The sequence below is a fragment of the Bos grunniens genome, chromosome 24 (genome assembly GCF_055505025.1).
Source record: "Bos grunniens cultivar Pamir isolate PY7600 chromosome 24, Bosgru_T2T1.0, whole genome shotgun sequence".
NCBI lineage: Eukaryota > Metazoa > Chordata > Mammalia > Artiodactyla > Bovidae > Bos > Bos grunniens.
The window spans coordinates 43,842,357-43,868,145 of NC_141188.1; the positions used below are offsets into that span (position 1 = coordinate 43,842,357).

Here is a 25,789-nt window from a genome sequence, read left to right on the forward strand (position 1 = left end):
TCAAGGGTATTTGCTACTGGCCAGAAACAGTCTGAATCTATCCAAGTAATTGGTTCCTTTAATGCTTTTCTTGTTCTGTTGGTTCAGTAAGACTCTGATGTTTCCCACTACAGCTGAACTGTAGTTGAACACCTTTCAAAGGTATTTCGTACAGAATTCAGTCTACACACTAAGACTCTATCCAAACCCCTGTATCATCTTCCTCACATGTATTTAATGACACCAAGCTATGCTTACTATAAAATTCTGACTGTGTGGTCAGTCCTCTCCAAACCATAGGAGTCCTGAGATGCCCACTGACCCTGGGCCACCTCCCTCCTCTTGGCTGTGTCTGGGACCCGCCTGGGGAGCTGCGTGTGACCAGCTCACCTCCGACGCTCATCTCTACCCCCGAGTGGTCATGTAGATTTGGGAAACTTGGCTAGTTTTTCTCTGCCTTGGTTTTTTTCTGTGTTAAGTGGGGAAGAGGGCTTTGAGGGAGTTGAACAAGCTAATGTGTGTAAAGCTTATGGCAAAGGAGACAAGGTACTCGAAGCAGGGGCACTGTTACCAGGAAAAAGTTTGCAGGAATAACAGGGTGTTGCCCCACAGACAGCAAGACGATCGTCTGGACGTGGAGGCCCGCTTCAAGGACCGTGCCTCTGAGGGCTTGGAGAGCCTTTGGGAAGTCTCGTTTTGTGTCAACAGATGGCATCCATGGATGTATTTGTGTCCAGCACAAAAGAGCCTGAACACCTTGCCTGTGGGTAAGTGGTGCACCCAGGACTGCCAGCCCTGAGGCAGAGGAAGCCATGTGTTTGTGGAGCCAGAGAGGCATGTGGGTTCACTGCATTCAGAGGGTTTTGTTTCTCCTCTTTTTTTTTTTCTGATGCAGAAATGTTCCCCCCAGTCTCAGGCTTGGTGAAGCCCACATGCCACTGGGCCTGGGCTGGGGCTCAGAAGATGTGAGCTCTGTCCCTGACAGTGTGGAGTCCTGAGCAGATGCGCTGGGATTCAGGTTTCTTCGCTAAAAGGAGGAGTCAGCCCAAGCCCTGGAGGCTGCTCATTTCCCAGTGTACTTACCACTCACGCGTGCTCAGTCGCTTCAGTTGTATACGACTTTGTGCAACCCCGTGGACTGTAGCCTGCAGGTGCTTCTGTCCATGGGATTGTCCAGGCAAGAATACTGGAGTGGGTTGCCATTTCCTCCTCCAGGGGATCTTCCCCACCCAGGGACTGAAACTACCTCTCACTTCACTCCTTTTCCATGACTTCTAAATGCCAATATTTTGGGGGGCCTCCATGCTGATGGTTTCCCTGGGACATTTATAATTTGTTCCCAACTCCCTTTCATAGGCATTTGGGTAAAGGACTTTACACATGGACTCTAATCCGACATCTCATCCCACAATGCAAAGGTAGGTCTCATTTTCAGAGTCCCTTTGCAATTTCACTAGAGATGCAATTTCACGAGAGATGAGATTTCAAGGGATGCTGATTATTGAGTCACAGTCCAGAAACAGGATTTAATTCACTGTTTCCAGGCAGCCTTCCTCACGCACCATCTGGGCAAGAAACATAGTCCCACTCCCAGCCCCTGCCCCCACCTCCCTTGCTGATGGGCATCTTCACTTTGTTACCTGGTCCATCAGACTTCTTTTTGACTGGCTCATCCTCCCGGTCTTCCCACTCCACAGGACCTGCCAAGAGTGTCCAAGAAACATGAGTTACATCCTTTCAGGGTAAATTAACACTGACGCTACACTTCTGGACTGAGAGGAATTTTATAATGAAATCTGGGACGTTCTGCCTATTTGAAGAGCTCCCAGAGAAGAGTTGTCAGAATTCTGAGCTTTCAGATTCTCCTCACTTGACTTCAGAATGAGTATTGCGGAGTTGGGGATGGTAAACCAAATTGTTTGGTCAAATCTTTCCTGCTTCCTGTTGTTTAATGGCCTGTGAGTTGAGAGTGGTTTTTGTATTTTCAATAGTTGAAAAAAAGTCTGAAGAAGAAGAATATTTTATGCATATGAAAATTATATAAAATTCAAATTTTGGTGGAACATGGCCATGCCCACTTGGGGACATACCATCCAAATCTGCTCAAGAAGGCAGGGTGAGTTGCAGCAGGAATCTACAGTGCAAAGCTTATCATATTTACTATCCAGCCCTTTATAGAAAAAGTGTGCTGACTGCTGTTAAAAACTATGAGGTTGTAATTTTGAATACCTTGAGGATCAAAATACAGAACCCAGAAACATACCTAAGACTAAATGGGAGATTAACACTGTCAAAAGGAGCATTTAAATTAATAGAAAAAGAAAGATTCATTTACCAAACAGGCTTAGCATAATAGATCTCCGCTTCAAAGAATAATAAAAATTCAAAAGGTAAATAAAATTAAGAGGAAAATACAAGAAAACATATGCATAACACCTGGGGGGGAGACTTTCTTAAGCAAGATGAAAATACAGAAATTCCAAAAAGAAACCTACTTGAGAGACCTACTTGACATCAGAAAAAAATTAAACATTACTTAGAAAACGTACACCATGAACTAAAAGATAAGCACTGGGTTGGAAAAAAAGATACTTGTAACACTACAAAAGGATAATATTCCTAATATAAGTATCTCCTAGATTAATAAAGACAATCCAATAGACTATTATGAAATGTGATAAAAATGTTTAAATCTTGGATTTGAAAGTAAAATTTATTTACTTTTGTATTCAAATTTTTTTCATTTTAATATTTACCAAGAAAATTTGAAATAAAACGTTCAACCTTATTAGTTTCATTAGTCCATGGAATTCTCCAGGCAAGAATACTGGAGTGGGTTGCCATTTCCTTCTCCAGGGGGATCCTCCTGACCCAGGGATTGAACTCAGGTCTCCTGCATTGCAGGCAGATTCTTTACTATCTGAGCCACCAAGGAAGCCACCCCTGCCCCCCACAAAAACCAAGAAAATATGAAATAAAAAATATTCAACTTTATTAGTTAGGAAAATTCAAATGAAAACAAAAGCTGTTTGTCATCCTTGAAAAGACACACGATAAAAAGAGTAGTAACAGCCCATAGGACAAAGCTCCAGGGAAATAGACATTCCTACACCTCATACAGAGGAGTTTAAATTTCTAAAATCTCTTGGGAAAATATTTATTAAAGTAAAAAAAAAAAAAGCACCCACTTTAACCCAGAAATTCCACTTCCGATCATCTATTTTGGGGAAAGTGTGTGTTCTTCCTGCTTTTGCCATGCATTTAAACACACACACACATGACTACATATGAATTTTTGTGTGAGGAAATCCTTGATAGTGTTATTTATTGTGGCAAAAATTTGGAAGCAAATCTTATATCCATTAGCGATGGAGGAGTTGGATAAATTATGCATATCCATATTACAGAATATTTTGCAGCTATTAAAAAAGGATGATATAGTTTTATAAATACTTAATTGGAGAAGTGTTCATGATATATTGTTAATGAACATACAGGAGAATCTGTGCAGCATGGACTCACTTTTGAATCAAAGGAAACAGTACCTGCCCACAGGTATGTATACCCAGGAAAGGGGTTGAAGAGAACACAAACCCTGCAAAGATTTGGTGCCTTAGGGTAGCTTTCCAGGCTATACTGCATCCGCTTCCTTACTGCTTGACTTGCTACATCCTCAGTGTCTTAATTTTGCCTTTTTAAACCAATCAAGTAAAATAAAATGAAAGCTACAGGAGGCAGCAGGGAGCAGAACGGTCAAAAAAGAGAACAGCTTTGCCATTAGAGCTCCATTAGAAGTTATGTTTTCCTTTTCTTTTCTTGTTTGAATACATTTTTAATTTCACAAAGAATCAATATACACATTTCCTTTGTAAAGAATTAAAATATAACAAGCCTGAAGGTTTCTTTAATCCTACCCCTTACTCTCAGCCTCCCCACCTCTTCTGCCAGAAGTCACCACAGCAATTAACTGGCTAAGTTTTCTTCCCAGTCTTTTCCCTTGTGCATTTATACACGATTACATGCATCCATTAAAAACGCAAAACATTGTCTGGAGGCACTTCGGTTTCGTTTCGTAAGTGGTTTCATAATGTGCATGCCAGCATGCTTTTCACTTAACAGTATGTCAGGAATTGTTCTCCATGGCAGTTCAAAGTAATTCATTTTGCTTTTTAACCTCCTAAATAGTATGCCGTAATATACTGGTCACATAATTTATTTGGTTCTTCTTTACGTGGACATTTAGGATATTCCAAATTTTCGTTAGTGATAATGTTTGATGAATATTGTTAGACACATGTGCTTGTGAATGTGAAAAAAGTGAAAGTCGCTCAGTCGTGTCCCCATGGACTGTAGCCCACTAGGGTCCTCTGTCCATGGAATTCTGCAGGCAAGAATACTGGAGAGGGTAGCCATTCCCTTCTCCAGGGGATCTTCCCAACCCAGGGATCAAACCCAGGTCTCCCCAATTGCAAATGGATTCTTTACCAGCTGAGCTGCCAGGGAAGCCCATGTGTATTTGTGCTTATGTGCAAATATTGACTCATGTGAAGCCACACACCTGGAGGTGGGAGGGATCCCCAGTAGGAGACACACACTTAAATTTTCCGATTGACATCTGCTCTCCAAAGTGGAGGTGCTGTTTACAATACCACAGACACAGACGCCTCCTCTAGCTCCAAACAGAGCACAGACGCCTCCTCTAGCTCCAGAGCTATGTTTACATTCTTGCTAATCCAATCGATTAAAAAAACAGAATGTCAAAATATTTAGTTTGCATTTCTCATATTGAGCTACTTAGTGAAACTGAGTTCCTTTTGGCTGTTTCTATTTTCTGATCTTGAATTACTTTTCATACCCATTCACTGGGCTAAATTTTTCTTTTGCTGACTCTCAGAAGTTCTTAATATAGCCAGAACACTGATCTTTAGTCTGATACATAATAAAAACATTTTCCCTGAGCTCCCCACTTGCTTTTTAACTTTGTTTTGGTGTGTTTGTCGTCATTTCCTCCCCTTAGAAACATGTTTCTATCATATGTTTTTGAATGAATTGATAGTGTTGAATACAGCACTGGTAGATATGTTCCATTTTTGGCCCTTGACTGCTCTTTAAGTGTTCTTTCCCTTTTTTTTCTTGATCAAATTTCTAAAGGTTCATCTTTCTTATTTTCCAAGAACAGCTTTTCACTTAATGATCAGGTCGTCTTCTATGTCTTTTCGATGACTTAATAGCCACCTAAAAATTATTATTTTGCTTCTACTTTCTTTGGGGTTATTTTGCTTCTATCTCTCTTCGCATTTTATTATATGTACCTCAACATAAATTCATGTTTTAATTTATTCCAAGACCTGAGAAAGGGCAAGTAAAAGCCTTTGTGTTCTTTAGACATTAAAAATTTCATTCCTCCCAAGCTTGTCCCTGGTCCGATGCCTGTCAGCTGCAAGCCCTCTCCATCACTCACCCTCCCCGGATTCTTTTCTCCTTCTTTTCTGTTCTTCTCTTGCAGATCTTTTTTTCTCTTTGCGCCTCTGTCGGAGTGCTGTTTTAGGGTCAGTAATCCAGGCTTGATAAACAAACTGAAGGGAGAAAGTTTCATTATTTTCTGAACTTTTAATAAATTGAATTAAAGAAAAAGGAACCAACACCAAGCTTCCTGACTTTCAGAAATATATATATTTTTTCTCTCAACATGAATTAAACCTCCCTGTCTTACACCTCTCAATATACTGAGCTGACCAGTGCTCACTGGCCATGAAATAAAATGTGAAAATAGATGTTATAGGCATGTATTTTGTTCAGTATCAGACAATCATGAGATTCTCTAGAATCACGAATGCCCACTTCTCCCCCATCCTCCCATCCTACTATATCTCTGACACTTAGCTCCTGATTCCCTTGTGTGACACATACTAGGCATAAGCTAGAAGGCTGGCTAAGTGTCATTCATTTTCTCCCGACACACATAAAGTTTGAGTCAAGACCGAAACATCTTTTGTTCATTTACTTTGGGAAATTACTTTTGCATGTTTGATACTCTCTCTTGTGAGTAACAACTATTACCAACAACTTGAGAAAGAGCTTTGTAGATTGATCAGTATTTGGAGAGGAAAGATACTGTGCTGTGAAGGTTAAGAGGTTATTCCAGAATGGGTGGAAGGAGAACAGGGGAGCTTTAGGTCACCTTCTGTCATTTTCATTCAAGAGCTGAAAACAGTTGCATTAATACATGACAACCAGTAACCACAACAGAGCAATTTTGAATGTCCCGCCCACCAACAGTGTCCCAAGTCATGCAGAAGGAACACAAAGAAAACCCTGGAACGCAAAGTCAGCCATCCACAACCATGAAGCCGGGCAGCATGCTCAACGTGCAGCCACGAACACAGCTGGTCTCAGGGAAGCTGGGTTTCTATCATGAAGATAAAGGAGGAGGGGCACTTGTAAACCCCAACACTTTCATTTTATTCTATATTACTTTCAGATTTCTGAAATCCTTGAAAAACACAGTGTAAACAAACCACTGGCATCGTAGAAGTGAAGGGGAGTTTAACTTTTCCATCCATGGAAATGTAAAGGTGGTGGGTTACTAGGTCAGAGCATTTCCTCACAGGTAGAAATCTGAATCTTACGGGCAATTCACACACATACAAGATCTGTATAGTTTCTGAATAATAAACCCAGGAGTCAAAAAAGTTATCCTAGTTTATGCCAGAAACATATTTTGAAAAGGAAAAGCGAATTGCAATTTGAAGCATAAGCACCAGAAAAAGGAATTTATGGTTGATGTTTATTGAGCATGTTAACTGGAGATTCTATTAAGAATATCTCTGAGGTTTAGGTCGTTAATAGGCAAACTTGCTTCAGCAAAATATTGATTCTTTAAAAGAATCTGAACTGCTAAATGAAAGAAATTTTCAGGCTTAAGAAATACATACTGTGACATTTCCTTAAAATAGTGTTATTACAATATTGCTTTTGGATAATGCAAAAATGCCAAAGTGGAAAATAAGAAAGTGATTCAGGATTTGTGAGTGTACTACGTGTACAATCTTTTGCTCTGAAGAAAAATGAAACTCCTAGGAGACAAGAGAGGGGAGGAGAGAGCAGGGGAGGGTTTAGGACAGAAATGAAGGTATCTTGTAGAAAGGGTTCTGGCCACACCGATGATGCCTCATTAAAATGGTGTTCCTGGTTCTACATGTGGTCCTTCAATGACTGATCCTGCTGGTGTTTCCTCGCTGAGATGAGTGTTTGAAGAAAGGAGGGAAGGGGAGGATCTTAGGACAAGTCCTCATTTGTAGGAAAATGACCTTCATGTCCATGTTTGGAAGTACAAATATTTTACAGCTCCAGGAACACTGGACTGAGGATCAGACTATTTCTGGGAAAAGTTGGATGATGAAGGAGGAAGAGGAAGCATCCCAATTCTTACTGAGTTAAGACACTGAATTAAGCTTCTTTCTGAAATGTCTCAATTCCGAAGTCTCAGTGGTAACTACCTCCCAGTGTCATGGGTATCTCTGGAGAACAGACACATGAAGAGCTAATCTTGGGTAGAAAAACACACGAAAATGTGTATAAATGACATCGACTTCTCCATCTGCGGCTGCCACTAGCCTGTACCCAACTTCATCTCAGAGCTCACCCTCAGTGATTTCATCTTAAATATCAGGGAAATGGGATTCCTTTTACTGAAAACTTCTTACGCAAAAAGCATTTACTTTTTGAAATAGGAGAGGACTTTATTGAAGTGGAGATCTGTAACCGAAGTTGGTTAAGTTTTCTAAAATGTTTTTTAATCCAGTTGTGATCCAGAACTTTATGTTGTTGGTAAGAAGATAATTTTTTAAACTAAGACGGGGAATAATCACATTGTAATCTTTCATATAAATTCTTAAACATGAATGGAAAGATACATAGGCAGTCATAAAAGGGGAAAAGAAAAGAAATCCAAGGAAGCAGCAACAGAGAATATTAAACTAGAACTCAGAAACCTGGCGTTTTAAAAAGGGAAGAAACCCAGGGGTCTAGACTGTGCTATGCAAGGCAGAGCAGCTTTTAGGTTCAACTGAGAGCTTGAGAAAAATCTAGAATTTCAGGTCCCTCTGGACCTGATATAATTTAAATAACCTGCGTTTAAATAAGACCCCCAGGTAAAAGGGGAGAAGCCTTGGTCTCCCTTGCTAGCCACACCCTTGTGGAGCATTTTGCTAGTGTAAATGCATGCTCCAGTTTAAGGCAGGAGAAGCGGCTTTCTATAAAGCACAAGAGTAGTGAGTCACTATTTATGATTTCCAATTATGAAATGACCACAGCAGAGGTAGCTAGATACTTTCTGTTGTGTGTTGGGTGAATTAACAAATAACTGGAGCAGTTCATTCAGCAGTGTCTCTGATGATGTGGACTGTGGAGGCTGGGTGGACCGTCCACAGCAGCTCAGGCCAGTGAAGAGAGACACTGAACTTGGGCAGAAGATGCCAGAAGAGTCCAATTTAGGAAGATGCAGGCTTAACTGGGAGCCTGAAAGGAGACGGAGCAAAACGAGTCGTTTTTTTCTGTTTGTAATTTTACCAGCTTTCTGAGAAATGGTCATGTTTTGACACATCATATCTGATGCATGCAACCATAGGTGACCCTTTTAACATGAGACGTGACTTAGGCAGAACTACAAGAAGATTTGTATCTGCATTTTCTCTTTCTATTTTTTAATCAGCTCTGATGCTGACTGAAAAACAAGAATCACCATAATAAGGAATTTGGCTTCTCAGGACGATTTTTGGAAAAATTTGCCCAATATTTTAAATTCTTCTCATTCCTTCATTGTAAGATGTATAGAACAGGGAAAACGCAGATGTGGGGCAGCAGGGGTCTGCCCATCTAAAGGTCTACGGAGCGGAGGGCCACACACCACACATCAGTAAAATGTCAAATACCTTTGCAGCTCTGATTAAATACTGAAGAATAGTTTTGGGAAGTTTAATGATAGACTTTGGCAAGGCTAAAATGGCTGATGCAAACTTCCCAATAGCTCTCTACAAAGAAGGACAAAGCAAGAGTAATTAGTAGAAAAAACCCCCCAAAACCGATCACTTAATATAAGACATCAGTACGAGTTTGGCTCTACAATTATACCGACTGGGTTAAAACGTGCTCATCTCTGAATGTGTAATAAAATGTGCCCTGCTTGTAGGATAGGAATAAAGAAAATGATTTATCATTCATGTAATCTGTAAAAATGGTGAAGACGACCCGCTCTCTCCTCTGCTGCCTGATGAGTGAGGATTAGAAGGAAACGCGTTGGAATAAAAATAAACAAGTCATTAGTGTTGAGCAAGCCAGCTGCACACATGCACACGCTGTCATCAAGAAACACACGCGGGCAGCAATGGGGCAAGTGACAGAGCATCATCAGAGCCAAGTGTCCCCGCGAACAACTCAGTTCTTCACTTTCACTAGGGAGACAGGGTGGAGGTAAGCTGCCAGCTTGGGAAGACCCGGCCAGCAAGCAGACACTGGCCTCATGGAGGCATCATGAGACTGGCCGGATGTCCATCTGTGTGCCTTATAGTCTAACAGTGGGGAAAGAACAGCCCTGTGTCTGCTCCCTTGTAATGGAAATCTACCGAGTTTTCATCCCATATGTAACTCTACTGACAAGCCCACATCTTTAACAAACACTGATGATAAAATTGCTGGACACACGCTACTAGGCTGGTGACTCATGTCACCAAGAACGATACGGCAGGTTCTGAAAAAGAGAGGCAGTTAAGTTGAGAACATCAAAACTGGGCTGGAGGTTTTTATGATTTTAATACAGTCTAAAATCTTTAGAAGTACCAAGGGAACTGATTTTCAAAATTCAAAATGACTGTTTTCAAAACAAAGCGAGGATTTTATTTTCATGGTCGGCTATTTCTCCTCTGGAACTGGAAGTCCACTCAAGTGATCCAAAGCTTGAAACGAAGTACACTCAGGGCAGCCTTAATTTTGTTTAGAGCACCAGAAATTTTTTTTATGCAAATGAACAGCTGGCTGGACCAGTGTCCTTGCAGGAATTCTGGCAGTAACAATTGCAATGCTGACAGCAAGCAGCAGGACAGGACAGTGAGAACCACGCGACTTCAGATGTGAACTAGAACCTCTGGGAGCCACCACGCATGAATACGGCAGAGGAAGTTGAGGCCTGTGGTCAAGGTCTGTCAGAAAGAAAACCTCTTCAACCAACCAAGGCTGTGATGTCCTTATCCCCATAGTTACCTGGAAAGCTGACCTCCGGGGGGGCTCTTCGTCTTCCTTTTTTAATTCTTCCTCTTCTTCCTCTTCACTATCCGTTTCAAACAAATAGTAATCTCCACTCCTGACCACTAAGTAAAACAAAATATGTACTTATTTCTTGGAAGAAATATGAGACAGTTTGGGGTGTATTTATGAAATGCCCCCCAAAGACACATAACCTGTCCCTCAAAGGCATCAGTGGGGACGAGGAAACAGGAGATGAGGAGACCTCACTCTGGGATGAGCTACATGGTCTGTGGAGCACCAGGCCTCGTCCAGGCCATGGAGGGGACCTGGCTGCTGCTGGGTTCATCTGGCATTTTCTTCCTTCTTCACAGGAAATTGTACACGGATACACCAGATCAGGCCTGGAGCAACTGGTTCTGTTACCAAGATGGCCGAGAGGACTGAAAACTATCATCATGTCACAGTTCAGCATTTTAGGACCTCAGACAAGCTCAAAGTGAAGCAGAAGCTTCAGCGTTGCCTGAATGGGTACAAATTGCTATGGCAGAGCCAACAGGGATGATTAGGGACCAGGAGTCACGTGTCACCACCTTCTGCTTCACTTTATACTGTGCAGACACAGGCCATAACACAGGCCGCAGGACATTTGAAAAAGAGTTTTTCTTTATATCACACATTATCATGAGGAGGAAATGGGCAAATAACATAAAAAAAAAAAGAAAAGAAAAAAAAGAAAGCACAATCACAAAAACACCACCACCACACTCTGGCTCTTTCTACTCATAGGCTAGGACAGAAGGAGCCAGGAGGACAAGATCCATACGGTTTAGCACTGTTAGGCTTCTGGTCAACAAGAAGCCCCCCAGTTGCTTGCTGAAATTTGAGGAGAACTGTACTGACCACAAGACACAAAGCACAAACCATATGGATAGTCCTTGCCTGGCATTTCCCTTCCAAAGACATATTGTGTCTTAAGCACGGAGACAGTCTAGAGAGCTGAAATGTTCAGAGAGCTCAAGAAGTTTGAGAATGGAATCTTTATCAGTTTTATGACTATTTTATCAGAGAAAAGAGACCCAGCATGTGCATTTCTGATGCGACAAGAACTGCACTGTCACTGCAGGAAAACATACGCATATTTCCAAGTTATATTAGAATTTTCAAATGCTGAGGTATCTTTTGGATGACATCACGTGATGTCTTTAGGTATCTTCTGGACTTATCCACTGTAAGGTCACAGGAAACCTTGGCTTGTTGAAAATTAGTTGCTATCACCAAACATGATAGTGAGTAATTTTGCCCATGTTTTCAGACATATCTGAGACCTTCATCCATGAAGATGCAGAATGAATGAATTGGGCCTTATATCCTTGAACAGAAGCACTGTGATTTGTTATGTTTATTTTGAAGAAGGAACCAAGCCCAGAGGACTGGGCCCAGGCCTGAGGAAATAAATGCAATTCAACATAAGGTAAGAATAAGCAAGAACGAACCAAAGTCACAGCATTACGTTGGACCGAGATGGAGACCATGAAAGTAATGCTTCAGATAAGCTCAGAGATTTGCTGGAAAGTCACACGGACTTGACGTCACATGGTCATTTGGTAAACACCGAGATTTCCAGGACTGAACATTTTACCCTCATTATTGGCTCTAAAATCAACGATAGCTTCAACTGTATTCAATCATACCTTCGAGAACTTTTGTTCATGGGGCCACTGAAGTCAGTTTTCATCATAAGCAGTTGTACATTGATTTTTATTGTTTGAAAGATGCTGCCAATTTGTATGGGACATGTGCCATTAACACATTAAAAATGGAAGAAAATGTTTTAAAAATCTCCTATTCCTTTATAAATTGTCATTGAAATGAAACTTAGATAATATTTCCTGAAGTTCTATATCTGCTAATAATAAGTAAAGAAGCTCTTATATTTATGTTTGTGAGTTCTGATAGGGGTCCTGCCTCCAGCCTGGGTCTGTGTATGTACCATGGACATGGATGCTGACAGCTGGCTTTTAAAATCCCACCACCTGTAACACCAGGGACTTGGTCCTGTATTTCAGATATTTGACAACAAAGTGAGGCTTGTCACAGATTCTGCTGTACAGAACTGATGTGGAAACAAGTGCGTCTCACCAGCATGGAAGGTATCATTGAACAGCAATGATGCGATGGTCTGTGTGCATATAGACATGGAACTGGGAGGATGTCACCTACAGAACATGTTAAGAGTGCAGATGCTCACCAGTAATGTGAATAACACAGCAACGTTATTGTATCATCAGTGAGTTTGCAAAGGGTATTCCAAAGACACTTATTCTTACACTTGGCACCTCTAAGAAATATTTAAAAGCCCAATGACTCAAGAGATGGGAAAATGGGCTTTCAATAAAGTGCTTCCAAATCTAAAGATAGGTTTTGGAACTCGTCATTGTCTATAAAATAAGCCACACGTCAATTCCTTTCCTTTCCTCCCCAGCTTGTAAAAAGAAGTATCTGATTCCAAACTATGAATGACACATACCCCGGCATCATTGCACTGGAAGTTTTATAACGAGGCACAGGTAGTGTAATCCCAGCCTTCAGGAACTTGATATAATGAGGGTGAAATGAATCAGAAACTCTAAAGTCAACAACATTCAGAGGAAGTTCTTTCAAGGATAACCAACTCATAAGGTGGTGACCGAAGACCATATCCAATTCCTTCCAAAATGCAATGTTTACACGAGCAAAGGAAAGTCTCATGATGACCACAGCGGGCATATACCCCCAGTTAAAGGACAAAACATCAGTATGACACCATTTTGAAATGGATAGGTCTCTCTAAACTAGCAAAGGGCCCTTTAAAAACAGAAATATTGGCACAGTTTACTTGTGACTTGATAGAAACTGGCACACAGTGTCCGCACAGGAGACTGTTGGCATGACTGACACGCCAGCAGACAGTGGGTCACACAGAATTCCAGCTTGAATCTTTGTCTTTTGACTTGAGCAGCAGATGAAATGAAACTCTTTAGAACTCATGAATTTTTTTCATGCCATAATGCTAAATTCAGTATTTGGGATTACATTTTATTACATCCAGGTATATGGAGCAAAATTTGAATATCGCTTCCTGAAATTGGCTTGCTGATTTTAGGAAATTATTTCTTGGGTGAAAGGCCAAAACCAGATCTAAATGATGGTAAGAATTAGGTGAGAGAAAGGATTCTGACTGATTTCCTATTGATTCTGAACACCATCCTGTTGACGTTAGGGACCTTGTGATATTACTTGTCTGATTACATAAACTGCAGTAATCAAGACACAATACAAGATATAAAAGTCTGCAGACATTACAAGTAATCTGCAAGATAATGAATAATTATTCAGTACTCTAACAAATTCAAAGTGGGCCAGACTGAAATGGATCATTCCATTAGAATATGCCATTGCCAAGAGTAAGTGCTACATCCTTTGCTAAGCAGAGCAGGCATAGCCGCTGCATTTCGCAATTACTAATTCTTTTTTTTTTTTTTTTCTGTGATAGGGTGAAACACACCAACTCTGTGTGGCTATCGAGTTCTGCTTTTCCAAAACCATCATCTGACTTTCCTCTGAAGGGTCCTGTCTAAGCTCTGGTGACTCTGAGACCACCCACACATCAGGCGTTGGATTTGGAGGGTAGTTTTAGAGCTTTTTTGAAACTGAGGAGGCAGGGTGAGAAAGTAACTGTCTTAAGGTATCCCCATCTTTGTGTTTAATAAATTGCCAACTACCCTTACAAAAATGGAATCAATGCTCTTGGAATGGCAGAGCGGTGGAGGCGGGTTGGGGGGTAGGTCATTCACATTCACACCCAGTGCTTTTCAAAGAGGGTCATGGACATTCCAAATACAATGATTTTCTTTAAATTCAGAGTTCCAGGAGGAGCTGAAATGCATTTTCAATAAGGGTTTTCAGCCATGGAACAAACACACCTCAGCAGAGCTCTGGACCTCAGAATCCGATAACAAAGCCATCAACCCCTCTTCCCTCTCTGAGCCCATGGGTGGTGCTCAGGAACATGTGAGCCACATGGGAGTCGGCTGACTGCTCTGGAAGATTCCATCTGTCATGCTCAGAGACCCATAGAGATCACAGTGTTTCTCCCCTCTGCCCCTCCTATCAAGTCACAAGCATCAAACCATGCATGGAACACATAGGTCACGGGGACGCCTGAATTCTGGTCAAGGATATAAGGGTTAGAATCGATGAAATCGTAAGAGGATCGAGAAAAACCTACTGGAAGCATGATCAACCCAAGGCCGCCACCACTGCTTTTTTTTGCCCTTGGTTTTCTGTTTGTCTGCTTCTCCTAAAATAAAATACGTCCAAATATTAATTCTCAGGAAGTGAGAAAACAAATTTTGAAAACCACGCTTTAACAACTCACTTGTCAAAATCTAGACATATTGCAAAAGTACACCACCCAAGGTCAGGAAAAGAAATTCTACTGACTGAACATTTACGTGGTTCAGCAGTCAATTCCACAAGGTAAATATTCAGTATTCTATTAACAGAATGCCACATTTTCACTTTCTTTTTAGTGACTGAGGGCATATAAAAAGTATAAGAAAATGATTGTCTGTCAAAAATGCATCCCACATTGAATTTTCCATAGAATTAACAAAAAGAAGCACCACCCAGATATTATAGAAAAATTTAGTGGCAAATAATTTGCTAAAATACGTACATTCCAATAACCAGAAATATCTCTTTTGATCATTTTAATGCATGGTTGGAAAATATCAATTTATTGTTGATAAATAGATACTATGCACTGGAAGAACACCATGTATTATTTCTCCATTCCTTTCAAATAGAAAAGCATGCAAGCATCTTTAAGAACTTTTAAACTTAACTGGATATAACAAATCTATAATTAGATATAATAAATATATATTTCATCTCAAGTTTCATTGGAACAGATCATAATTGAATATTTTAACTACTGTTATTCAGGGGCTTATGTATTTAATTTTTGTATAAAACTTATAGAAATCAAAGACAACAGTAACCACATATCTTCCCTAAAGGAACAAATGAAGCCAACTCATTCTATTTTTTTCAGAAGCACATGTCCGTGAAATGGAAGCTAATTTATATTAAGGTCATCTTGCTAAATATGGTGCTATTCATAAAGTCATGGATTTATTAAATATGTACTTTCTGAAACAAACACATTCCACCTACAATTGGAACATAAAACTAGAATGAATAGTAATGTTATTTCACAGCCCTACCCTATATCATGTTTTTACTCAACATCAAGGTACTTGAGTGAAGAAGGAAATATTTCAACATACTCTCGTCATCCTCTTCAGAAACTTTTTGGAGATCTTGGCCTTCCCCCGACTCCTGGGTCAAGCTCAGCATCCTCTCCTTACCCTTTTTGTATTTCTGTTGCCTGGCCTTGATGCGGTCCATCCTGAACAACAAAATAGCAGCAGCAATGCCAAGAACACGCCCACAGTTACCTACACACTTATGCACACAGCCTACACCCAGTTACCTTTACACTTTTATGCACACAGCCAAAATCGTGGATGGAGTGGCAACAGTTGGGACTTGTGGATGGTTGCTTGTTAGCAACAAGTGTCTCCTTGTTTCTTTTATTCTCCCAGGTTTTGCATTTGTCTTTAAAAGAAAAATACTGCCTACCTCATATAGTTGTGAAGATCAAGTGAAAAGACGTATAAATGTAAGAACTGTTTTGTAAATAGCAAGTTGCCACTCAAACAGTCTATCAGACCCCACGACTCTCCTGTGTGTCACATCTAATCTCTTACTGGATCTGGGAAAATATTGTGTTGTAGCTCTTTGTCGTTTATTCAGGAAGTCTATTCAGAAATTGCAGTGTTGAACTTCATCTCCCCCATATGTCCTCTTGAATGATATCATTTCTTTTATTTTTTTAATTAAAAAAATTTTTTTTGGCCACGCTGTGCAGCATGTGGAATCTTAATTCCCAGATCAGGAATCAAAACTCTGCCCTGCCCCTGCAGTGGAAGTCTGCTGGACCACCAAGGAAGTCCTAAAACATTTCATTTCTTGGTTTTAAAATTTTAAATGTATGGCCCAAGTTTTAAAACTAATTTAAGTGACATTTCTGCTTTGGGCATCTTAAATAATATTTTATTTATTTGTTTGTCTTTAGCAATGATCATTGCCTTCATTCTTTTTTTTATTCTGACTTCTCATTTAAGGAAATGGAAAAATCCAGTGATATAAATTATACTAAGAGGTCTCACTTATGGGAAATTAGGAACACGTACTACATATGGGTTCAAATTTGCTATTTCTCTAGAGCTGATTTAGATAGCTAGAAACAACAATAGCAGTAGCTATACCATATTGTACTTTCATTATATATATTTTATATAACTCATATCTTTGATTATGAAAATAACCATGCCATGGGGTAGTGTGATTCATACTGACAAATATTTTTTTTTGCACAGGGAAAGAAGCTGGGAGATGAGGTCAGGATGGAATGAACTAGTCTTAGAAACTCAGGGAACTTTCCTGGTGGGCTGACAGAGTCTCTCCATTTTCCTGGAGAAAGTGGCTAGGTTTTGAATTCTATGGCCATCAGCTCTTAAACCTGGCCCCAAACATGTGAGGCACTAGCCTTCCACAGAAGTTCCACTTACTGCTAGAGATTTCACTCCAAGAAAATAATTATTTTCAGTGAGCTAATTTAAAACAAAAAAGACTTCTCAGATCTCCTGGGTGGAGTTAGTCCATTACTTGAGTTCTCCAGGATGGCGTGCTGGGACAGGAGGCCGTGAGCTGGACATGGAAATGTGGGTGTATTTTTAGTGCCAGCTCCGGCTAGTGTGGGTTTTAAGTCATCTACTATGTGCGTCAGCAGCTTCTCCCCAGACTGGACTATATTATCTCTAAAGATCCTTCTGAAGTAAGAACCCCATGTTCATTCGCTTCACCCACAGACACGATGGACTTCTCTCCGAGTTAGAGTCGCTGGGAACGACCCTGTCTCATTCACTAGCTTGTTTAATATTTACCAAGATCAGGCAGAACTGAGTCCTAATCTAAAACAGGAAACTGGAATTCAGAGAGTTCAGAAACCTGCTGGGGGCTCGAGAAGAAGCATCTAAACTAGGACTGACACTGGTCTTGCCCATGGCCGCTCTTCCCCTTGCTCCCACTCCCCTGCATCCTCCTTCGGACAATTTCCACGTCAGTCGACACGGAGCAAACGCCTGGGCACGTGTGAAGGTCACCACAAATGGCTTCCTCAGGGCTTGGGGCTCTCTGGGAGCCAGGAGCTGGTGGGACAGGATCGGGTGAACCCCAAATGAAAGGGAAGTATCCTTACTGCCTCTTCAGCTGGTCCATGGACTTTTTCTCCTCCTCGATTCTGGCCTTCACAGCCTTCACAATGGTGGCCTGGAAAAGCTCAGCCCCTCTAAAGGAAAGCCAGAAACAGAATGAATGAGCATTTTTATCGGTATTGGCCACTTTCCCTGACAACGGTTACTAAGGGAGAGAAAACATTTGCAGGGGGAGGGGGGCGCTGCTGCCTGGAGTCTCTGGGCTGGAGCTGGGGGTCCCAAGTCCCATCTAGAAGCCCCATCCTCGTGGACAGACTCACACAGCCTCTAGCCTCCCCTAGGGAAAGGGGCTCCTCCAGCTACACTCTGGAAGGTAACCGATGAATATGTTTTTCTCTATCTTCAGGAGTTTCTCCTTAAAATGGAGGTGGCAGAGATTGGGGAAGATGCACTAGACTCTGGACCAACATGGTCTCTGCTTCTGTTCTGACTCAGAAGGCCCTAAGGAACTACTCCAGGGCTGAGGTCTGGACTGAGGGGCTCAATGTCCAGTCTGTCTTTGAACTTTGAGGGTATCACAGTCCTGGTAAGGTGTAACTCCCTCCAGAGTCTTCCTCTTTACTCTTCTGTTCTAGATCTTAAAGCCTTGGATCACTTCTCCTGGAAGGAACGTGTCTTAATTTCTTGTGGGTTCTACAAGCAAGCTCAGACGGCAGGCCGGGTACAATGTCACTTCCCAGCAGGTTTCTTAGGAGAAATCCCTTGATTCCACAGCCTGACCCACCTGGATGCCAGGATCTGCGAGGCTTTTATATCTGCCACCACGTGCAGGAAATAGTAACTCATGAACACTCTTCTCTGCAGCAGCAGGAAGGCAAAGCATATGCTGTCCCAAATGATTCCCGCCTCCCCACTGGGCAGTTTACAGGAGGAGTCATCATCAGCTGGGGGAGGGGAAAAGAAAAAGAAAAAAATTACATTGAATACCCATTTTCATTGTTATTTTATAAGCTCTGTGATACGATCACACAGACATACAAGCAAACTTCCAAGGCACTGAATCCCTGTGAGTGGATTTATTTGCAGTCAAGGGCACAAACTTCAAGTCTGGTAACAGCACCAGTTCATAAGGCTGACCACAAGTGAGCTCTGGATACTCTAGGGCTCAGCAGGAAAGGTCAGGGAGAAACTGTATCTGTATGTCCCAACGCCAGAGGATATCTCGGCACAAACAAGACATGTTCTGGGAATGGGCCCTTCCCAGGGCAGCCAGCAGAGCAGCCACAGTCTACTGGAAGGAGAGGTGCCAACAGCATGTCTGACCCCAAATCAGAACAAGCTCTAGTGCCTTCTTCATCCTCCTACCAGAAGGCAGGGCGGGGCTGGGTGAGGGTGGGGGAGCACCAGGTTCCAGGCCCCATGGAGAACAGAGGACAGTGGTGCTGTCCAGGGTTCTGACACAAGAGGCACAGGGTGGGAACCGGAGTCCCGCCTCCAGCAGGGAGGGAGTCTAACTGCAGACACCCTGTTACTCCTCCCAGCTCTCCACCCAGTGGGGTTTCTCTGAGCTTCAGGGTGGGGAGTCTGCAGGTAGAGCTCCTCTGATGACCAAGATGCCCACTACAGCAGCCACAGGTGTGTGTGGGCATCTGTGACCCTTCCCATCATAAACATAGGAAGTTCAGGGAGTTGCTAAAGACCTGCTTGGGGATGGGGAAAGGACATTTGTTGAAGATCAAAGATTATCTTGAGGGTGGGGTGTTCCAACCACAGATAGCCTGGCAGCGCCAGCCCACAGCTCCTTGAAGACACTGAGTTGGGTGTCCCTTCATCTCCTTCCTTCAGGGGCTTTGGCATAGATATTTAAATTAGAACTCTCCCTTCTGTCCCTCCGTTCCCAAATCTGCTTTTCATACTCACGCATTTTGTAGCCCTTGACTGTACAGGCCAGGCTGAATGCTTGGATCAACCAGCAACTATTTTGAACCAATTTTTCAATATAGCCACATGCTCCTATCTGAAAAACAAATGGGAAACGAGTATCCTGAAACTCTGCACCCAGAAAACAAGGTTGATGTCTTGCAATCCCAACATGTGCAGGAATTCCCTGCGGCTCAGTGTTCTGATGGCTCCTAAAATCCAGTCCCACTCAATAAAGCGCTTGATGCTTTGCTTCTGGGAGTTAAACCCGAGGAGCAAGCAGAAGAAGCCTCAGCATGGTGCTCTCTGCACTGGGAAGTGCCTCTCTTTTCCAACAGGATACTTAGAGCATCATAGGAACAAGCCTGACTCTGCAATAGCCAATGGGTGAGCACTAATCCAGGACTCAGATTTGGGCAGAGACAAACCTAGACAGCATATTAAAAAACAGAGACATCACTTTGCTGACAAAGGTCCATATAGTCAAAGTTTTGGTTTTTCCAGTAGTCATGTACAGATGTGAGAGCTGGACCATAAAGAAGGCTGAGCACTGAAGTATTGATGCTTTTGAACTGTGGTGCTGGAAAAGACTCTTGAGATTCTCTTGGACAGCAAGGAGATCAAACCAGTCAATCCTAAAGGAAATCAACTCTGAATATTCATTGGAAGTACAGATGCTGAAGCTGAAGCTCCAATACTTTGGCCACCTGATGTGAATAGCCGATTCATTGGAAAAGACCCTGATGCTGGGGAAGATTGAAGGCAGGAGAAGAAGGGGACAACAGATGATGAGATGGCTGGATTGGACATGAGTTTGAGCAAGATCTGGGAGATGGTGAAGGACAGAGAAGCCTGATGTGCTGCTGTCCATGAGGTCGCAAAGAGATGGACACGACTGGGCAACTAAACAGCAAAACAACAGCAAAGTGAAGACCAGGTCTGAAACCCGGGTTTACAGAGTAAATGAATGAATGAGTGGATTCCACAGTCACACACTCTCCAGGAATAGCTGTCGGGAGGGATCAGCTCCCAGGTGCTGGTCTCCACCCATTGGACTGACTTCAGGAGAAAGAGTGACCTCCTGTCCTGCCTCACCCCCTGCCTGACAACTCTCAACACCACCCCACAGGCAAATACGCACTGCTGGAGTCCAACTGAGGAACAAAAATCACTTTTACTACCAATTAGAAACTTACGATTCTCATGGACTTGAGAAAAAATAAATTCTTCAAATACACACTCATGGTTACATAGACTTGGCTTCGTCAGACTTCTAAACACAGCAATGCATGTGCCTCCCCCCACCCAAAGTCAAATGCTTTCCAGTAAAATTGCTTGGCAAGTTCATCTTTAAGTGCTAGGAAGGGGAGAAGTAGGCAGCCATAGTGCCTACATCACTGTTCTTTTATTTTAATTTTAATTAATTTTTTAATTGGAGGATAATTGCTTTACAATATTGTGTTGGTTTCTGCAATACATCAACGTGAATCAGCCATAGGTATATGTATGTACCCTCCTTCTTGAAACTCCTTCTCACCTCCTACCCCATTCCACCACTGTTCTTCTAACACTCTGTCAGTTACAGCCATGAGGGGCAGGCCCTGGGATTGAGTTTGAATCAGCGCTAGAGGTGGATTAACTCCTTCAGATCCTGGAAGGTCACTGTTTAATTTCTTGTCACAATAAATAGCTTGAAAGGTATCTTTGTGGCCTACAAGATTTCACATGACTCTGGGATGATGCATGGGCAGTTTATCCACCAGGAAAGAGCCACACTGTGGCTTGCAAGGTGGAAATTTAACAGAGAATCGGCCTTGTTCTGTGGACAGGAGGTGTTCATCTCAACCCTGAACTATCTTAGCTGTTTTTAAGTCAAGATGCTAGTGCTTAGAGCAGCCACGAAGCTCCCGTGTCCACCCGTGCATCAGGGCACCATAAAACACCTGCACCTTTTGGGGCCTATCCCTCCCATCTGTACCCCACCTGGTGTCACAGAAAATCTTGACTATTCTATCAATATTTATACTTGCACGGAGTTTTCCCGGTAAGAGAGTCAGTTTCAGCCAACAGGATATAATTTGTGAAGACATCACATGACTGTTTCAACTCATAAAGGGCCACTTGCAGCCTGTTCTGGAGTGAAATCCAATCATTCCTCAGAAGGGATAGATTTTAATTGAAAAAATACATTTTAGAGTTTTTTTTTTTCCTACAAATACATATCCTCTTGTCCTTGAGAGGGTGGATGTGAGCAAAAAGGATTCTGCTTAAAACAGCAAAACAAGGAGTAATAAACGGTCATTCCAATTCTGAGTTTGCCAGGATCCTATTCGGGGCTTTTAAGAGAGCAGCATGAGGGGCTGAGGGCTTTCAGTAACCACTGAATGGGTTGTTTGCTCTGAGGCTGGGACCGCAAATGTGTTACACGGTGCGAGCCACTTACCGACAGTATGTTTTTCATCGTGATCACAAAGACGTTGTAAGCGATCAGCCAGTCCCAGTAGCGCAGGATGCTCTTGATGGGTTTCAGCAGCAAGTCGCCCCCGAAGAGCAGGAAGTAGAAGCAGGCCACCAGGTAGCCCATGCAAAAGATGCTGATGCGGGTCGTCCCAGTGATGAAGATGATAGTGAGCACGAACCAGAAGAGGTAGCTGAAGATGACCACCTTGGACATGTCCAGATACGACCTGGACAACAAAACCAAGAGACAACACAGACTGCAGCGCAGACCAAGTAGGGAGGTTCTAGTAGAGGAAGGGAATGTGTTCACACATCCTCCTCCTGACTCAGCCTGGAGGCACAGGCCAGAGAGGGCGCTCTGATCGCCGGCTGGTCCACAGGCAATCCTCATCCAGTTAGTGATGGACAGAGCAGTGCTTTGGGAAAACGCCATATGCACTTTTATTATCATCAAACTGGGGTCAAACTTCCCACAAGCAGCAATGTTCTCTGCCTAGTACCCGAAGAGTCAGACACGACTGAGTGACTACAACTTTCACTTTTTTGCACATCGACATAGAGCTCACAGGCTCTGTCAGGATTCTCTCTGCACCTTCCTGGGCCGAGCCAAGGTCCCTTCTGTGGGACCACTCCTCACTCTGCAGACAGGCAGATGCTCGGGCCCCATCATCCCCCAGTGGTGGAGCTCCGGGAGCTTCCCCAGCTGGGTATCGGCTGACAGATATCGTGCCTACAAGCCGCGACCCATCTGGATTCATTTGCTCAGAGTCTCTAGGCTATGGAGGCTTTGCTTTGGTTGTTTTTTTTTTTTTTTTCCCCCAAGTTTGGGGAGAAGCACAGAAGCATCAATTGTGCATCAGATACTTGATAACTGAGTTGTTATTTTGTGGGAGCTCTTAAGTCATCTCTGATAAATACATGCTATACTGTTTTCAGTGTGGTTAGGGAATAAGTGGTCCCTAGAAGAATGCTGGTGATGGACAGGGTGATGGAGTTGGTGATGCACAGGGAACCCTGGTGTGCTGCAGTCCATGGGATTGCAAAGAGTCAGACATGACTGAGCAACTGAACTGAACTGAGAAGAACACTGTCACAGAAGTGGACTTTTGGACTATACTCTTCTTAGACTAAAATACTCAACACTTCTGAATAGTTTCATGATTTTTCTCTAAACTATGTTTCACTCATCCTTGATGTCATACACACTGGAGAGTGCATAAGATGTGGGTGTTTCTCAGCATTCCACGGTCACACAGGTAATGTCAGTGATTCAGTCCTGGTGTGGGATCTGAATGCCCAGTCCTCCTAATGTGTGTGACTTGAAGTCGGTGGAACTAGGCTGCTGGCAAGTTTGAGTGAGTGTGTGTGTGCTTGTGCACACGTGTTTGTGCATCATGTGCTTTCCATCCATTTCCCTTCCCTGCCTGCAGCTGTGAATCCTCCTACAGGAGCCCCGGCCCTCACTCTTCAGCCTGACCTGCTTTGGGTTCAGAAATCATAAAACCAAGCCTGTGGGAACAACATGGCAACACCAGCCAACATACCCCGGGGAGGACCTCCAGGGCCCCTGGGAGCGCTTGAGGCCCTGGCTGTCCTGGGGTTCAGGGGCATCTGTTCCCCAGAACTGCCCTGGGCATGTCCAAGGAGGACAGAGGATAACAAGGAGGTTTGGCCTCCAGACCATGGCCTCTAGCTGTCTGGCCCCAGGATTCTTGGCTTCATGGTGTAATCAGCGGGTCAGCGCCCAGGAAAGGCAGAGGAGCTGGAGGCATGGGCTTGGGGGTCGCACCTTCCCAGGGGCTGCCCGTGGGCAGCCGCGTTACCTGCAGTGGATGAAGTCGGGCACGGGATTGTGCTGGCTGAATGAGGCCGCGTCCAGGTTCATGCAGATCTCCACGTTGTCACCTGCCACGATCCTTACGGCAGCCTTATTCTCATCCTCAAAGATCTGCCGTTGTAGCGAGGCACACAGGAGTAGCATGAAATCATCTGGTGGAACAGAAGCATCTGTGGTCTGGCCTCGTCCTTCCAGCTACCCTTTCCAGTTTGTAGGTCTATGTCTGCGGTGGCAGCAAGAAGCAACCGCTTTCCCCAGGACCAGGCCCGCCTCCCGCAGCCTCTCTCCTAGAAGGTGGGTGTATACAGGTGTGTGGGGCTGGATAGTGGGGTGTGTGGCAGAGGATAAAATTACTAAAGTAAAAAAAGTGTTTGGAATGCTAACATGGTATTAACTCTGCAGACAAAACAGGGCTGGCAGGAGCCGCTAGTGGCTGGTGATGGTGACGCGTGGAAGCCAGCCTGTCCGGACTGTATGTGCAGGGGTGCGGTCGGGGAGCGGGTGCAGGGGTGCACCACCAGGGGAAAGATGAGCAGGCAGGACCCCAGCACCCCACTTACACACGAGGAACACAGGGTTGGGCCGAACAATGAAGTCAGGGAAGTACAGCCACTTGACGATGTTGTCATTGAAGCTGGCGCCCTTGAACCTCCAGGGGTAGTCTGCAGGGTGTGAGGTGGGAGGAGCCGGTCAGGGAGCCCCTCATGCTGTTGAGCTCCCGCCTCCCGTTGCCAGTGGTGGGGGGACTCACCTCGGCAGGGGGCAGGGGGGATGCCGATGCAGATGAAGTACTGGAAGGTGATGATGCAAGCCAGGAAGCAGCAGTACTTGGGCCAGATCTCGGCGATGGCCTTTCTCCTGCGCCGGTACAGGACGGCAATCAGCCAGCAGGCGTGAATCATGGCGTAGAAATCCATGCGCTGGCCGATCACGTTAACTGACATGAGGAAACAGGTCTGCGTGAGGATGAAAGAGGCAGAAAGTCGGCTTTACAGGGAAGGGGAGTGACATCAGCGGGCAGCCCCCAGGAGCGGTGGAGACCCGCGTTCCTGGGCCCAGACCCTGGATGAGTTCTTCACCTGCTCTGCCTCTGCAGTGTGTTTTCATCATGAAGACAGAAGACTGACTAGGTGGCCGTCAATAAGAATCACTGTTCCAAGTACTGAGGGAAGGCCTCCCACACTATTCAGGTCAAAACAGTGTGCTCTGGCTGAGGTCATACATTCAGAAGGCACTAAACAGACACCCAGGCATCTGTAAGACTGGGCGTCCCGAGAAGCCATGTTCATGGCTGCAGAGCAGGGGACAGGCACCGAGTCCTGGAAATTCTCCACCAGGCCAGGGAACCCTGCCATGGAAGCTCCCCGCCACCCCCTCGGATCCCAAGGAGATGGAAATCAGGGCATGGAGATGTGCCACAAAGCCCTAGTGGCCACCTGGCTGAAAGCAGCTGCTGGAATTTTCAGAGAAAAGAGAACAGATCAGCAAGGAAACTCACCTCCAGACCAAACTTGTAGAAGAAGTAATTGATGAAATACTTGGCACAGTTAACAAGTCCATCATCCAGCTGGAGTCTTGTGATGTTGTGGAAGATGGTTTTAGACACAGGGGTTGAGAGGTTGTTCCGACCTCGGTAGTACTCCTGATGGCGGTAGACGGTGACCTCGAAGGCCAGGATGGCCAGCATCAGCAGGTTGTTCTAGAAAACAAGGAAAATACACATGATGCCATGTGGTCATTTACAGTCTCCTTAAAAAGCTATCTCACTTCACTGTGGGTATGTGTGATCAGATCCCACAACCATGAAACAGTCTTGACTTTAATGCTCATTTTCCCTGTTTTTTGGTAACAAGGGTGGAGTCCTCTCCAGTTTGAAAATCAGGCTAATTTTCATGATAACAGGATTTAGAACCTCTATACCAATGACTGGCGATGGTTACACCAGATCCAGAAAAAGTACCACCGAACCAGACAGCTGGGTCCAGTTACTCGGAAGGGTTGTCCAGCCTTCTTTGCAACTAAATGTGAG

The 25,789-nt window shown here is 43.7% G+C and overlaps 1 protein-coding gene across 7 annotated transcripts in view; it reads right to left on the reverse strand.

Annotated features, from left to right (window-relative positions):
- Positions 1–25,789, reverse strand: part of PIEZO2 (piezo type mechanosensitive ion channel component 2) — a 252,980-nt gene that overhangs the window by 29,884 nt on the left and 197,307 nt on the right. For 4 of the 7 annotated variants that reach the window (XR_015153974.1, XM_086373218.1, XM_086373217.1 and 1 more), the window contains exons 22-34: positions 25,259–25,459; positions 24,512–24,716; positions 24,321–24,422; positions 23,747–23,912; positions 21,907–22,150; positions 19,464–19,560; positions 18,328–18,487; positions 17,588–17,677; positions 15,552–15,673; positions 14,489–14,560; positions 10,237–10,343; positions 5,441–5,555; positions 1,620–1,679 (exon numbers count right to left, since the gene is read on the reverse strand). Coding sequence is in view for 5 of the 7 variants with exons in the window: in XM_086373218.1 (XP_086229344.1) it covers positions 1,620–1,679; positions 5,441–5,555; positions 10,237–10,343; positions 14,489–14,560; positions 15,552–15,673; positions 17,588–17,677; positions 18,328–18,487; positions 19,464–19,560; positions 21,907–22,150; positions 23,747–23,912; positions 24,321–24,422; positions 24,512–24,716; positions 25,259–25,459 (1,741 nt within the window). In the remaining 2 variants the exon portion in view is untranslated. Of the gene's footprint in view, positions 1–1,619; positions 1,680–5,440; positions 5,556–8,912; positions 9,012–10,236; positions 10,344–14,488; positions 14,561–15,551; positions 15,674–17,587; positions 17,678–18,327; positions 18,488–19,463; positions 19,561–21,906; positions 22,151–23,746; positions 23,913–24,320; positions 24,423–24,511; positions 24,717–25,258; positions 25,460–25,789 lie in introns of those variants that run through there. The other 3 variants (XM_086373221.1, XM_086373220.1, XR_015153975.1) reach the window with 3 other exon arrangements.